The following is a 15860-nucleotide window of genomic DNA, read 5'->3' on the forward strand; positions in this document are numbered from 1 at the left end:
GCTAGATATTAACGAGTGCAGTTCGAGTCCTTGCGCTGCAACTGCACAGTGCATCAACACTAACGGAAGTTACACCTGTTTGTGTCCGGAAGGATACACAGGCTCGGCGAAGGAAGAATGCATGGATATCAATGAGTGTGGAAGGTCTGGAGCTTGTGGAATAAATGCTAAATGCCTTAACGTTCCTGGGTCGTACAAATGCATTTGTCCCCAGGGCTTTACAGGGCAGGGACAACTATACTGTGAAAGTTAGTCGTCATTTTTATAATTTTGCCTTGCTATGCTCTCTAACCCTTCTAGTCGTTCGTTTTCATGGCATGAATGTCGTAGTTCTAAGTTGATTTTATCGTATCTAGACCTGTACTCGTATTCTTTAGTTTGATTTTATTTTCCTTATAACGCCTAACTGTACTGTATACAATGTTTTTGTACATGTGTCTTAATCCCAGTTTCAATTTCAGATTGGTTGCTTTTGTATATTTTATTCGTCTTGTCTTTACCTGTTCTGTTTCTTTCAGTCTATCCTCTGTAGGTTATCTTCTAAACTTTTAAAGAATATCTCGCAATGTTTTAAACTTATCCTCAGATATAAACGAGTGCGAAACAAATCCCTGTGGAGCAAACGCACTGTGTAAAGACACACTCGGGAGCTATACTTGTTCCTGCAAAGAAGATTACACCGGCGATCCTTTCAAAGGATGCGTCGATATTGATGAATGTCAAGCTCTAGAAAGACCTTGCGGGGCACACGCTATTTGCGAAAACGCCGTCCCTGGATATAACTGTTTATGCCCGCAAGGCTACCAAGGCAGACCATCGCCCAAAGTCGCGTGCGAACAAGTAAGTTATTGTAGGGAAGCGTAGAGGGACCAACATATATATTTTTTTAAATCGCACTGTGAGAAAAAAAAATTAGGGCATTAGAATGACCTTATTCAAGAAGTAGTGACCTCCTCAAATTTTATCGATGAAGAATGAAAACTTTCTCATTTTTCGTAATTTTTAAAATTGAGATTTTGAGATGCGGTTTGCGCCATCGTTTTTCTCGCGATTTTTTACATAAGAAATAGTTCTTTGATTTTCCTACAGTCGAAATTTGCAAATTTTCGCAAAAATTCATCACTAAAACTATGGCCAAATTTCTGATATCGATATCTCGATTATTTTTTAGAGTAAACTTAAGTTATTATACATCAGTGTACGCAGAATTTTACGCAGATTTTAAATCTGAGATTTAAAATCAGATCCGACAACAGATAACTGAGTTAACGCCGATCAAAGTTTCGGAAAGTTGATTTTCAATTTTTCTCATTTTTCGTAATTTTTAAAGTTAAATATCTCGGAAAACTATTTGAGATATTGAGATGCGGATTGCGCCATTCTTATTTTCGGCTCATTTTACGTTAGAAAATGTTTTCAAAAGCTCAAAATTCGATAGTCGATTTTTCGCGAAAAAAAATTTCGACTCAAACGATGAAAATTTTTCATTTTTTTTATTTTTGGCCATAACTTGTAAACTATTTGTCCGATCGATCTAAAATTTGACCAGTAGATAGATTTCGAGCTCCTCTTTCGACTGATGTATAATTCAATGCCATTAATCGTCGTTTTCATTTTGAAAACATTGATTGAAATTCACCCTAAAATGATGTTTTCAAAACAGTTTTGTCCAATTCTTCGTTTATTTATTAAACAAACTCAACTAATTTGGGTCTCATTTTACGCAGAATTTCACGCTGAATTCAAAAACATAATAATTTTTTAATATTTGTCATTAAATAACCGAGTTATGGCCGTTTGAAATTTCGGGTGGTCGCCAGAGGGCCAAATGTTTGAAGGTACGAAACAATTCGTGCTCGATATCTCGGAAACTATTTGAGATATTGAGATGCGGTTTGCGCCATCGTTTTTCTCGCGATTTTTTACATAAGAAATAGTTCTTTGATTTTTCTACAGTCGAAATTTGCAAATTTTCGCAAAAATTCATGACTAAAACTATAGCCAAACTTCTGATATCGATATCTCGCTTATTTTTTAAAGTAAACTTAAGTTATTATACATCAGTGTACGCAGAATTTTACGCAGATTTCAAATATAGGATTTAAATTCATATCCGACTACAAACAACCGAGTTATGGCTGATTAAAGTTTCGGAATGTTGATTTTCATTTTTTCTCATTTTCCGTAATTTTTAAAGTTAAATATCTCGGAAACTATTTGAGATATTGAGATGCGGTTTGCGCCATTCTTTTTTTCGGCTCATTTTACGTTAGAAAATGTTCTCAAAAGCCCAAAATTCGATAGTCGATTTTTCGCGAAAAAAAATTGCGACTCAAACGATGAAAATTTTTCATTTTTTTTATTTTTGGCCATAACTCGTAAACTATTTATCCGATAGATCTCAAATTTGGCCAGTAGATATATTTTGAGCTCCTCTTTCGACTGATGTATAATACAATGCCATTAATCGTCGTTTTCATTTTGAAAACATTGATTGAAATTCACCCTAAAATGGTCTTTTCAATACAGTTTTGGCCCCTTCCTCATTTATTTATTAAACAAACTCAACTAATTTGGGTCTCATTTTACGCAGAATTTCACGCTGAATTCAAAAACATAATAATTTTTTAATATTTGTCATTAAATAACCGAGTTATGGCCGTTTGAAATTTCGGGTGGTCGCCAGAGGGCCAAATTTTTGAAGGTACGAAACAATTCGTGCTCGATATCTTGGAAACTATTTGAGATATTGAGATGCGGTTTGCGCCATCGTTTTTCTCGCGATTTTTTACATAAGAAATAGTTCTTTGATTTTTCTACAGTCAAAATTTGCAAATTTTCGCAAAAATTCATGACTAAAACTATACCAAAATTCTGATATCGATATTTCGCTTATTTTTTAGAGTAAACTCAACTTATTATACATCAGTGTACGCAGAATTTTACGCAGATTCCAAATCTTTGATTTAAATTTAAATCCGACAACAAATAACTGAGATATGGCCGATCAAAATTTCGGAAAATTGATTTTCATTTTTCCTCATTTTTCGTAATTTTTAAAGTTAAATATCTCGGAAACTATTTGAGATATTGAAATGTGGTTTACGCCATTCTTTTTCTCGGCTCAATTTACGTTAGAAAATGTTCTCAAAAGCCCAAAATTTGATAGTCGATTTTTGGCGAAAAAAAATTCCGACTCAAACGATGAAAATTTTTCATTTTTTTTATTTTTGGCTATAGTTTGTAAACTTTTTGTCCGATCGATCTCAAATTTAGCCAGTAGATAGATTTCGAGCTCCTCTTTCGACTGATGTATAATTCAAAGCTATTAAACGTCGTTTTCATTTTGGAAACATTATTGAAAATCGCCCTAAAATGACGTTTTCAAAACAGTTTTGGGCCAATGCCTCGTTCATTTATTAAGAAAACTCAACAAATCTGGGCTCATTTTACGCAGAATTTCACGCTGAATTCAAAAACATGATAATTTTTTAATATTTGTCATTAAATAACCGAGTTATGGTCGGTTGAAATTTCGGGTGGTCGCCAGAGGGCCAAATTTTTGAAGGTTCGAAACAATTCGTGCTGGATATCTCGGAAACTATTTCAGATTTTGAGATGCGGTTTGCGCCATCGTTTTTCTCGCGACTTTTTACATAAGAAATAGTTCTTTGATTTTTCTACAGTCGAAATTTGCAAATTTTCGCAAAAATTCATGACTAAAACTATGCCAAACTTCTAATATTGACATCTCGCTTATTTTTTCGAGTTAACTTGAGGTATTAGACATCAGTGTATGTAGAATTTTTCCTAGATTCCTGGAATTTAAATTCAGATTCGACAACAAATAACTGAGTTATGGCCGATCAAAGTCTCGGAACAAGTTTGCAACATAACAAAGTCACTTGAAATCAGTCCAATAGTTTAAAATTTTAAATTTTGCAACAAAACGAATTTTGCGACTTTAAAAAAAAGTATGTTGGCCCCTCTACGTTTCCGTATTATTGAACTTCTCCAATCAAACGCCCACCCTCTTTCAGATCGATGTTAACATTCTTTGTAAATCCAATTTCGACTGCACCAACAACGCTGAGTGCATAGAAAACCAGTGCTTTTGCCAAAAGGGCTTTGTTCCGAAAGGAGCCGTTTGCGTTGACATCGACGAATGTCAAGCGCAACCATGTGGACCGTTTTCCACATGCACCAACACCATGGGCAGCTTTCACTGCGATTGCGAAAATGGGTTTGTCGGCGCTCCACCCATGGTGCAATGCAAGGCGCCATGCGAAGACGTAAAATGTGGCGACCATGCTTACTGTAAACCTGACGGACAAGAGGCGTATTGTATTTGCGAAGACGGATGGACCTTCAACCCCCACGACATCGCCGCCGGTTGCATAGGTACTCCATTCATTCCACCCCACAACCCCAATTTAACTCTTCGTTCTAGATATCAACGAATGCGACAAAGTCAACGGACCAAGCGGACGTTGTGGCGAAAACGCACTCTGCACGAACCTCCCGGGGACTTTTGCCTGTCAGTGTCCTCCGGGATTCACCGGGAATCCGTCGCATCTTTGCCAAGACATCAACGAGTGTTTCGAGCCAGCGACGTGTGGTGCTGGTGCTATCTGTGAAAACACGCCAGGTTCATACTCTTGCAAGTGTCCTGAAGGCACCGTTCCGAGTCCCGATCCCACAACTAAATGTAATGAGATCGTAACATGCAACTCTGAGTCTGATTGTCCAGGAAATGCGATCTGTGACCACAAGAAACGGTGTTTGTGTCCAGAGCCCAACGTCGGAAACGACTGCAGACGTACGTATTAATATTGCCCACTCGTCCGATCTTAACTTTTTACTTTACAGATCCTTGTGAGGCTACAACTTGTGGTCCTAACGAGCAGTGCATGCTGGTCAACCAAGAAGCGAAATGTATCTGCAGAACTGGTTACACAGGCACCAATTTAGGTTGCGTGGACATAGATGAGTGCGCCGGTAACCCATGTCAATTAGGCGCTATTTGCAAGAACGAACCCGGGAGCTTCTCGTGTCAATGTCCTGGAGGAACAACCGGAGATCCTTACCGCACCGGCTGTGCTAAAAGCGAAGTTCCATTCAGCTGCTCCGACAGCAAACCTTGTCCTCCAGGGGAGCAATGCATCACTGACGATTTCGTCGGAGACAGTGTCTGCATCTGCGTCCAAGGCTACTTACGCGACCACTCCACCGGGAAATGCCGCGACATCGACGAATGCACGGAATTCCGGGACAAACCCGCTTGTGGCGTCAACGCGGGCTGTAAAAACCTACCCGGAAGCTACGACTGTCAGTGTCCTCCAGGCTTCAACGGGAATCCTTTCCTGGAGTGTCTTGAATGTAACAGTCCTGATTGTCGTTGTCAACCACCTTACAAGCTCACTGATGGCAACTGCGTCCTGGCTAGCTGCGAGAACGACGGGTCCTGTCCTAATGGAGCTGAGTGTATTACAATTACCGGAGGCGTGAGCTACTGTGCGTGTCCTAAAGGCTTCAAAACAGCTCAAGACGGTTCTTGCGTGGACATTAACGAGTGCGTTGAAGGGAAACAAGTGTGTGGTTACGGTGCGGAATGTCTTAACTCCATCGGTTCGTACGAATGTCATTGTCCGCGAGGCTACAGCGGCGAACCTTACAATGGGTTATGCTCACCAGCTCAGAAACGCTGTATCCACGATAATGAATGCTCCGCTAACGAAAGATGCGTACAACCAGGAGAATGCGTGTGTCCTCCACCCTTCTTCACCGACCCTCTGGACAACAAATGTAAAAGCCCCTGCGAGCGCTTCTCCTGCGGAATCAACGCCAAATGCACCCCCAGCGACCCCCCAAAATGCTTGTGCGAAAATGGTTACAAAGGCGACCCTCTACAAGGCTGCGTGGATGTCGATGAGTGTGCAGACGCACCATGCGCTTACGCAGCTCAATGTCTCAATCTCAAAGGAAGCTTCAAGTGTATCTGTCCTCATGGAATGACAGGAGATCCGTACAAAGGAGGCTGCATCCTGGATATTGGAGTTGGAAAAAGCGAATGCCAAACCAACGAACACTGCGCTCACACTCTTGCTTGTGTTGACCGCAGCTGCGTTAGTCCATGTGCTACTCTTCTTTGCGGACCCAACGCGTATTGTGAACCTGAGAACCATGCAGCTTGGTGCAGATGTCGCGTGGGTTACGCTGAAAACGCCCAAGGAGAATGTGTTTCAAGTACGTCCTCAGTAACACATTGCAACACTTTACTGATGGTCTCTTTTCAGTTTGCGAAGGTGTTATCTGCGCCTCCGGAGCTCAATGCATTCCAACATCCTCTGGTCCGACTTGTAAATGCTTGGAAGGGTTCATGGGCAATCCGTTCCCTGGTGGTAGATGCTCAGTTGATGTCTGCTCTGCTACGCATCCTTGCGATGAACCCTACGTCTGCATCGGAGGACGATGCAAAGAACGATGTGAAGGAATCATCTGTGGAGTTGGCGCCCATTGTGATAAAAACTCCAATCAATGCGTTTGTGACGCGAACTTCGTCGGGACTCCAGAACTCATCTGCATGCCTCGTAAGTACACCCAGGTCTTCCTTGAGAAAATTTTCTGAACTATGAACTTGCAGCTGTCATGGGCCCGGTGTGTGTTCCAACCTGTGGCAAAAACGCCCACTGCGAATACGGACCCAGCGGCACCCAGTGCCTTTGCAACTCCGGTACCAGTGGCAACCCCTATGAACAATGCTCCCAGGTTGAACGAAAAATGTGCGATTCCACCACTTGCGGACTTAACGCAGAGTGCAGACAGAATTACAACGACATCCAATGTCTCTGCCGGTCTGGTTTCACTGGTAATCCTTTCATTGGTTGTCGAGACGTCGATGAGTGCAACGACGACGTCTGCGGCCAAAGTGCCGTCTGCATCAACACCATCGGAGGGTACGACTGTCGCTGCAAAGAAGGTTACGCCGGAAATCCCTTCGTAATGTGCTCCCAAGTCCAAGGAGGAATCTGCAAAGATAGCAAAAACTGCAATTGTAACGACCGCGTCTTGTGTCCTTCAGGCTTCTCTTGCGAACGCGGTCGATGCAAGAACTTGTGCGAACGAGTAAAATGCGGCCCGAAAGCTTCTTGCCGCGATGGTCAATGCGTTTGTCCGCCTGGTTACGTTGGAAATCCGAACGATTTACGCAAAGGCTGCACCACGGAGGGACATTGCAACAGCGATCTTGACTGTCATGATGGCGAGATTTGTTTCCAACTGGGGAAAGGAGTGAGGAAGTGTTTGGATGGATGCAGTAAAATTCAGTGTGGACCTAACGCTCTCTGTGTCTCTGAGAACCACCGCTCTTCTTGCATTTGTGCTCCAGGTTACCACGGCGATCCAAGTGACTTAAGTCTCGGTTGCCAACCTGAAGAAAGAGTCAATAAGAAAGAATGTGAACACGATAGAGACTGTCGGCAGGGAACCATCTGCTCTGTTAATGTCGATGGTATCCAGAAATGTGTTAGCCCGTGTGAGACTGTAGCCTGTGGACTCAATGAAGTTTGTAAACTCGATTCAATCGGTCACCCAACTTGCGCCTGTAGGGACGATTTTATCTGGAACCCCGTTTCGTCATCTTGCGAAAAACCATCAGTACCAGACTGTACTTCCGATCAAGACTGTCAACCAGTTGCTGCGTGTCAACCTGATGCTCTAGGAATCTTGAAATGCGTCCCCGTTTGCTCTCATTTCACTTGTCCTAGTAATGCAGCATGTGTTGCTGAATCCCACAGAGGCCAATGTCAGTGCTTGTCCGGCTACACCGGCAACCCCAAAGACCGCAACGGATGCAAACTCCTCGTCCAGAACCAATGTACAACAGACGCGCAATGTTCCGAACACGAAACTTGCAAGAAACACGGCGAAACTTTGATGTGTAAACCCGCCTGTGATTTTATTTCTTGTGGCCCCAACGCAGTGTGTGTGACTAATAACCACGTAGCGCAATGTCAATGTCCTCCTGGGTCTTTCATTGGTGACCCAACAGACCCCAAAGCTGGATGCAAATCAGTTCCTTGCGTCTACAACATTGATTGTCCACCATCACAGCTTTGCAACCGGATGACGCACACTTGTTACGACGTCTGTGATGAAGAGTCTTGTGGAACCAACGCGGTTTGCATTGCTGAAAACCACAAAGCGACGTGTCAGTGTCCTCCTGGGTACAACCCCAACCCCATTCCTGACGTGGAGTGTCTTCCTTTGGAAGTCTGCAGTCCTAATCCGTGCCACAGTTCTGCAATTTGCGAATCTACCGGTGTTGGTCACACGTGCAAATGTCCAGTGAATACCATCGGAGATCCTTTCACTTCAGGCTGTCGACCGAAAGGCGACTGTCCGAAAGGCGACCAAGATTGCCCCCCGAAAGCCACGTGCCGAGATGGCCGCTGCGTCAATCCATGCGACGAGTTCAAATGTGGCCCCAACGCGTTTTGCGCTGTTGAAAACCGACGCCCCGTCTGCACATGTCCGGCGAAATTCGTACCAGCTCACGGCATCCTCGATGGTTGCGTCCGAACAACGACCACCTGCGCGACAGATCTTGACTGTGGTAACGAAGCTTGTTTCAGTGGTCAATGCCGCACAGTCTGCAGAAACAACGCCGATTGTTCTTCCGGCGAGCGCTGCATACAAAAGATGTGCATGATTCCTTGTGGTAGCCACAGTCAGTGTGAACAAGATCATGCTTGCATCAGCGGCATGTGCGTCCTTGGCTGCCGGAGTAACAAAAACTGCCCCTCTGAACACGCCTGTGTTAACAACAAGTGCCAAGATCCCTGCAAACTCGAAGGTACTTGCGGTCCTAATGCTATTTGTTCTTGTGCGAACCACAAAACGACTTGTACATGTCCGGAGAACTTCGAAGGCAATCCAACTCCTGAAGAAGGCTGTATTCGCATCCCGGGAATCTGCCAGAGCGACAGAAACTGCCCGAAAAGCCACGTTTGCTTCAAAAACCAGTGTTCGTTGCAATGTCAAGAAAACAGCGTCTGTGCTATTGGCGAGAGATGCGCTAACAACGTTTGCGTGAAAGTTTGCTACGGAGACAGCAACTGTCTTCCTGGAGAAGTTTGTCTGAGAGGAGTCTGCGAGCCTGGATGTGGTGTGGACGCCGACTGCAGAGCCTCGCAAGTTTGCATCAAAGGACAATGCAAGTGCGCTGTTGGTTTCATCGGCACTCCACAAGGATGCGAAGATATAAACGAATGCGAAGACCACCCTTGTCATGGTACCGCCATCTGCCAAAACCAGCCAGGGTCGTACCGATGTGTTTGTCCTGAAGGCACAGTGGGAGATCCTTTCATTGAACCCGGTTGTCTACTTCCTCACCAATGTAGCCGCAACAGCGACTGTGCCGACAATTTGGTCTGCAAAACCGGAAAGTGTCAAGATCCATGCGAAGAAGTTCGATGCGGACCTAACGCAGTCTGCAATGTTTTCAACCACAAATTGGCTTGTTCTTGTCCCGCCAACCATCTGGGAGATCCTTTTGATACCAAATTGGGTTGTTTCAAAGTTGGTTGTTTGGAAGATCAAGACTGCGCCGCGGACAAAGTCTGCGACAAAGAAATTAACAAGTGTTTAAGTAAGTTTGTCCATCGGTGTTTTTTCGAGATTTTAATTTGTCGTTTTAGATCCGTGCGATGCCATCAACTGCGGAAAAGGCACTTGTTTGGTACAAGAACACCAAACTTACTGTAGCTGCTTTGAAGGGTACTCTTTAGTGAACAACAAATGCGTGGATATTGATGAATGTCGTACTTCCAACCCGTGCCACAAATCCGCAATGTAAGTTCGTTGAAATTTGTGTTAATAACTCTAATAACTTCTTGTAGATGTCTTAACAACGATGGCGGTTTCACCTGTGTCTGTGGCGAAGGTTTGGTCGGCGACCCAACAGCCGGCGGCTGCAGAAAACCCGGCGATTGTTTCACAGACACTGATTGTCCATCTTCCGCAACTTGCATTGATAACTTCTGTCGAAATCCCTGTGAAAATCCGAACTCCTGCGGGCAAAACGCCGAGTGCATTCCTATAAACCACGAAGCTACTTGTAAATGTCCTGCGAAGACTCGCCAAGACGCGAATCACAACTGTATTCCTCTGGAATGCGTCGACAACAACGATTGCTCTCAAGACAAAACTTGCATTGAATCAGTGTGTGTTAATCCCTGCACTGTCGCCAACGCCTGTGGCCCGAAAGCAGAATGTCGCGCCTACAACCACGTCGGAGTTTGTTCTTGTCAAGCCGGTACCACCGGAGACCCGCATTTGGGGTGTGTGGCCGTACAGTACTGCGCAGTGGACAACCAGTGTCCCTCCGGGTCGCAATGTTACAACGGGATCTGTACCTCCGTGTGCACGTCCTCCAGAGAGTGCATCTCCGAGCAGTTGTGCATCCAAGGAATCTGTCAGCCAACATGCAAATCGAACACCTCCTGTCCAGACTTCCAGTTCTGCCAAAACAACATTTGCACGCAAGAGTTTAAATGTAGGGCCAACGATGACTGCTCGTTCAATGAAAAATGCTTGTCTAACAACGTGGGGCAGAAAGAATGTATAGATGTCTGTGAAGGAGTGCTCTGTGGACGCAACGCAGAGTGCGTCTCGCAAAACCACGAGCCTTCCTGTATCTGCAAGATTGGTTACAAGGGTAATCCAAACGATGATAGACAAGGCTGCTTGAAAGTAGAGTGTGAAACTAACGACCAGTGCTCCAACGACAAACTCTGCGACGAGTACATGTGCAAAATCGCTTGTTTGGTGAACAATCCGTGCGGGAAAAACGCTCTTTGTTCAGCTGAGCGGCACAAACAAGTCTGTTATTGTCAACCAGGCTACACCGGAGATCCGAACACCGGATGTAGTTTGATCGACTTCTGTGCTGATGCGCCTTGTGGTCCGAAAGCCACCTGTCACAACTCCAGAGGCTCGTTCCGATGCAGATGTCCTCCAGGTTTAGTCGGAGATCCGTACAATGAAGGCTGCAGAACCCCAGTTGAATGTAACTCTGATAAAGACTGTCCCAGTGTTGCTAAATGTGATAAGAGCAACGGTGTTAACAAATGCAGAGATGTTTGTGAAAGCACAATTTGCGGACCTAACGCTGATTGTATAGCGGTGGAACATGCAGGTCACTGTAGCTGCAGGAATGGATACCAAGGCAACCCCAATAATCGCAACTTAGGCTGCGCCCCCAAGTCAGTGTCATGCAGGAAGACTTTGGACTGTCCTGCCAACACCTATTGCTACGGCGACGTTTGCAGACGTAAGTTGTTGACGTGTTAAAATAACAATCGCTCAGTTTTGTCTTCCAGCACCTTGTCAAACCGATGATGAGTGCCAACCCACTGAAATGTGCTTCCAAGACCAGTGCCTTGACCCCTGTGCCTTGGGGACTTTCTGCGGAATGAACGCGCAGTGCAGTGTGGAAAACCACAGAGCACAATGCGCCTGTCCCCCTGGTTTCATCGGGAATAAAGAAATCGAGTGCTACAGATGTAAGTATTCCATCTACTTAAAGAGTTTAAAGTCTCATGAGTGTCTCTTCAGTGCCTGTTTCTTGTTCTCTGGATAACTGCACGCCTGGCTACACCTGCAAAGACAACCAATGCCGCCCCCAGTGCAGTGTCGACAACGACTGTGCTTTCAACGAAAAGTGTCTTAAAGGCAACTGCTTCTTAACTTGTCGAGTGGACAACGACTGTTTCTTAGGCCACGTCTGCCTCCGCAACATGTGCGTCTTTGGATGTCACAACGACGAAGACTGCAGCGGTAGCGAGTCTTGCAGAAACAACAAATGTGTGAACCCTTGTACTGAGAATCCATGCGGGGCAAATGCTCAATGCACCGTTTCGAACCACAGAGCAACGTGTTCTTGTGGGGCGACGTTCGTTCCGAATCCCACACCTAAAATTGGTTGCGTTAGAGCTCCGCCACAACCGTGCAGTCAAAACAGAGATTGCGATCGCGGCACCATCTGCATCGAGCAGTCTTGCCGAACTCTGTGCTCTTCAGATAGCGGTTGCTTCAACAACGAAAGATGCGATGTCTCAACTGGTGTTTGTAAACCAATTTGCCGAAGAGACGATGATTGTAAGAACGGAGAGATCTGCGAAGGTTTGTCTTGTTCCATTGGGTGCAGAAGCGACTCTGGATGCTCGTCGGAGAAGAAATGTGTCGCTAATCAATGCGTGGATATTTGTGCTTCGCCCACAGCCTGTGGAACGAACGCCGAATGCACCATCGTTAACCACAACAAGTTGTGCTCTTGCCCACATCCTTTAGTTGGGAATCCACTCGAATATTGCAGATATCCAGTACAGCCCTGTAGATCAGACTCAGAGTGTGTTAGCGGACATGTTTGCTACGAAGCTCTCTGCCAACAAATGTGCAGAACGTAAGACCAATCCCACTGTCTAAACTCCAGCTAATGTTGAATTTACAGTGACCACAACTGTCTTTCCGACGAAAAATGCGTCAGAGGAGTGTGTCGTGCAGTTTGCAACTCTGACGACTCCTGCAGCATCAATCAAATTTGCAAAAACCGCTTATGTGACATCGGGTGCAGAAGCGACTCTTCCTGTCCACAAAGCCACGCTTGCATCAACAACAAGTGTCAAAGTAAGTCTCCGGTACGATTTCCAACAGTTCCTAATTGAGTTTTCTTAGATCCCTGTGATTATAACACGACTTGCGGCGTCTGTGCCGATTGTAAAGTTAAAAACCACGTGGCTCAGTGCAGCTGCCCTTCAAACTTTTTAGGCAACCCTCTAATTTCTTGTACTAAAGCCGCCACGGAGTGTGATGGCTCCTGCGAGTGTGATGAAATTGGTTACTGCACGAAATCTTGTCGAAGTTCCAAAGAGTGTTCGTGTGGCGAAACTTGCACTTCTGGTAAATGCAGAAATAAGTGCTCCACGCAAGCTCCTTGTGCTCGTGGTCAGATATGTAACCGCGGCGCTTGTTTCCCTGGATGTCGCTCCAACAACGATTGTTCTTCTTCTGAGATATGTAGAAATAAGAAGTGTCAAAATGTCTGCAAAGATCCGAATAGCTGCGGGAAAAACGCAATCTGCCAAGCCACCGACCGCAGGAAAGTCTGTTTGTGTCCGGACGGATACCAAGGCGATCCTAAAGTCGAGTGTAAACCATACGAATGCAGACTCGACACCGACTGCGAATCTAACAAACGCTGCAGTCCGAACGGCGCTTGTAAAAATCCGTGTCTTGAAACGAGAGCTTGTGGAGTTAACGCGCAATGTAGAGTTATTGAAAGAAAGTCGCACTGTTCTTGTCCTCCTGGTTTTATCGGAAACGCACTGGTTGAGTGCAAGAAAGGAGGTAACGAAGAATGTTTGAAAAATCCTTGTGGAGTTAACACGAAATGTAGAGATGTTAGTGGAAGTTATGAGTGCTCTTGTCTGCCTGGTTGTATTGGAGATCCACACAGAGGGTGTGTTTGTGAAACTGATTTGGTTAATTTGTGCAAGAAGAAGCTGTGTGGTATTGGGGCACAGTGTAGAATTGTGCATGGAAATAAGACGCAGTGCTTCTGTCCTGCTGATGCGCCGAAAGGAGATCCGACGATTGAGTGTGAGTACAAAGTTATTATTCTTTAGTTTACCTCCTCCTACCTTTGGGCCAATAGAGTTCTAGTTCAAAGTTGATTTACTTTGCTATGTTTTCTTATTCTGTTAATATTTGTTAGAAATCGGGCTAGAAATGTCCATACATTTGAAGACAAAACAGCATTGCAATGGACTTGTTAAATTAAAACCGTCTTTTGTTTATGTATGTGGAGTTAAATTAAAATTACCAATCTTTATTGCCCGGCGCATCCACCATTTTTAGTTTAGGCAAAATAAACATGTACCTCGGAATAATTCGCATAAGGGGCTGGTTTTTTTTGTGTGGACCTTAATTTTATTGTTCTAAACAAATTGTCAAAAGTCCCCAGTGATAGGTGTGCTGCTAAAAAAATTCTATCTATTTTGCCTGGACTATAGGCAGAGTTAAATTAAAGTTACAAATTTGTGTTGCCCGGCGCATCCACCATTTTTACGTCTCGTTAAAAAATTGAATTTCTTCGTTGTGAAACAAGACCGAAAAACTATGATTTTCAGGTACTGTGGAAGAAAGGCACGTAGTAGATTGTAGAACCGAAGGATGTGGTAAGAACGCAGAATGCATACGCGAGCAAGCATTCTTCGTCTGTCGTTGCTTGCCAGGACATACAGGTCGTCCGGAAATAGAATGTAACAGGGGTAAGCCGAGTTTTTCACTAACACAAATACAAAAATCACATACATTGTATACAGTACATAGGCTTTCCGCAAGACTAATGCGATTGTGCATTAGAACTTTGTACCCATTAATATATTCACATTGTGTACAAAAACTTTGCACGTTGAATCACAATAACACGAGTATTGAATTGTAGCCAGTATACGTTTATTATGTGTTGTTATATTTTGATATTGGAGTACATGGTCTAGGTTTTGCCAGTGTCGGAGCGGAGTATGTGTAAATAAATAGTGTTTGGCGTCGCGACACACATGTGGAATGTACACTTCAGGGTTCCAATCTGCCTTTCACATGATCCTGACACGCCCTTTTCACCTAGCCACATTCCACACACAACTGATAGTTGAAGTTAGTTAGTTAGTTGGCGCGGTGCAGTTGTGCGCGCGAAACCAGCGGGTATGATGGATGATAAGTCAGATTGGGAACTATGAAAGGAGCATTCTCACATTAATTGTACATTAGCATTGGTTTCTGCATCATGACTTGCGCTTGTAAATACTGCCGCTTGTTCGGTGTCTCGTTGAGATGGCCTCTTTCATTCCTCTCACCCTCTGACTATCTTAGTCACGCCCGCATGCGATGTTGTGTATTGTGAGATGTATACTTCCTTTCACGGTTCTTACGATTGCTTTCTTTTTTCTGCCCACCCCGACGTTTCCGTAGATGCCGAATGTAACAGTGACTTAGAATGCTCCAATGAAAAGGCGTGCATCAACTACCAGTGCATAGACCCATGCACTCTTCGCGGGGCTTGCGGACTAAACGCCCTCTGTCGTACGGTCCTGCATCGCCCAAGATGTTCCTGCCCCGAATGTCACGTGGGCATGGCGAACACCGAATGTCGTCCCGACCCCAAATGTCTCTCTACGCAACCGCGTCCATCTACACCTTCTCACTGCCGAAAGGACTCTCACTGCCCAGCAAATTTAGCTTGTAATGTGGCTTCGGGCGAATGCTATGATCCCTGTAGTAATCCCTCGTTCAAATGTAGAGGCAACAAGAAATGCGAAGTGTCCCATCATAGACCCACTTGCGTGTGCAAAAACGGTTTCGTGGTAAATGAGCGCGGGGAAATCGCTTGTGCTCCGGAGATTAGCGAATGCGCGCGCGATGACCAATGTCCGTCTAACAAGGCGTGCATTGATGGTGTTTGTCAAAATCCTTGCACCGCTTCGAAAAAGTCACCCTGTCCTCCCGAAAAGGGTTGCGATGTTCTAAATCACAAACCCGTTTGCATTTGCTTGAAAAACTGCAACCCATCCTTATCGATTTGCTTGAGAGACAATGGGTGTCCGGCGCACCAAGCGTGCAGAGCATTTAGATGCGAAGACCCATGTGCGACCGCCAGCTGTCCGGAGAACACTCCCTGTTACGTTGAAGATCATAGACCTATTTGCAAGTTTTGTCCGCCCGGATTTATATCCGACCCAAAATATGGATGCCTCAAAGGTAAAGATACTTATCGGTGCAAAACTCTTAGTGCTTGACGA

General features: G+C 44.8%; 1 protein-coding gene across 1 annotated transcript in view; it reads left to right on the forward strand.

Moving 5' to 3' along the window:
• The window catches only part of dpy (fibrillin-like protein dumpy), a 125357-nt gene that overhangs the window by 42808 nt on the left and 66689 nt on the right, over positions 1-15860 (forward strand). The window contains exons 8-22 of the mRNA XM_088046342.1: positions 6-248; positions 587-840; positions 4041-4401; positions 4451-4819; positions 4870-6246; positions 6297-6590; positions 6644-9649; positions 9699-9852; positions 9900-11332; positions 11382-11564; positions 11617-12463; positions 12512-12687; positions 12736-13659; positions 14190-14330; positions 15034-15819. Coding sequence (XP_087902468.1) covers positions 6-248; positions 587-840; positions 4041-4401; positions 4451-4819; positions 4870-6246; positions 6297-6590; positions 6644-9649; positions 9699-9852; positions 9900-11332; positions 11382-11564; positions 11617-12463; positions 12512-12687; positions 12736-13659; positions 14190-14330; positions 15034-15819 — 10548 coding nt within the window. The remainder of the gene's footprint in view (positions 1-5; positions 249-586; positions 841-4040; positions 4402-4450; positions 4820-4869; positions 6247-6296; positions 6591-6643; positions 9650-9698; positions 9853-9899; positions 11333-11381; positions 11565-11616; positions 12464-12511; positions 12688-12735; positions 13660-14189; positions 14331-15033; positions 15820-15860) is intronic.

This window comes from Gnatocerus cornutus, chromosome 9 (genome assembly GCF_029298725.1).
Source record: "Gnatocerus cornutus isolate USDA-ARS CGAHR chromosome 9, icGnaCorn1.1, whole genome shotgun sequence".
NCBI lineage: Eukaryota > Metazoa > Arthropoda > Insecta > Coleoptera > Tenebrionidae > Gnatocerus > Gnatocerus cornutus.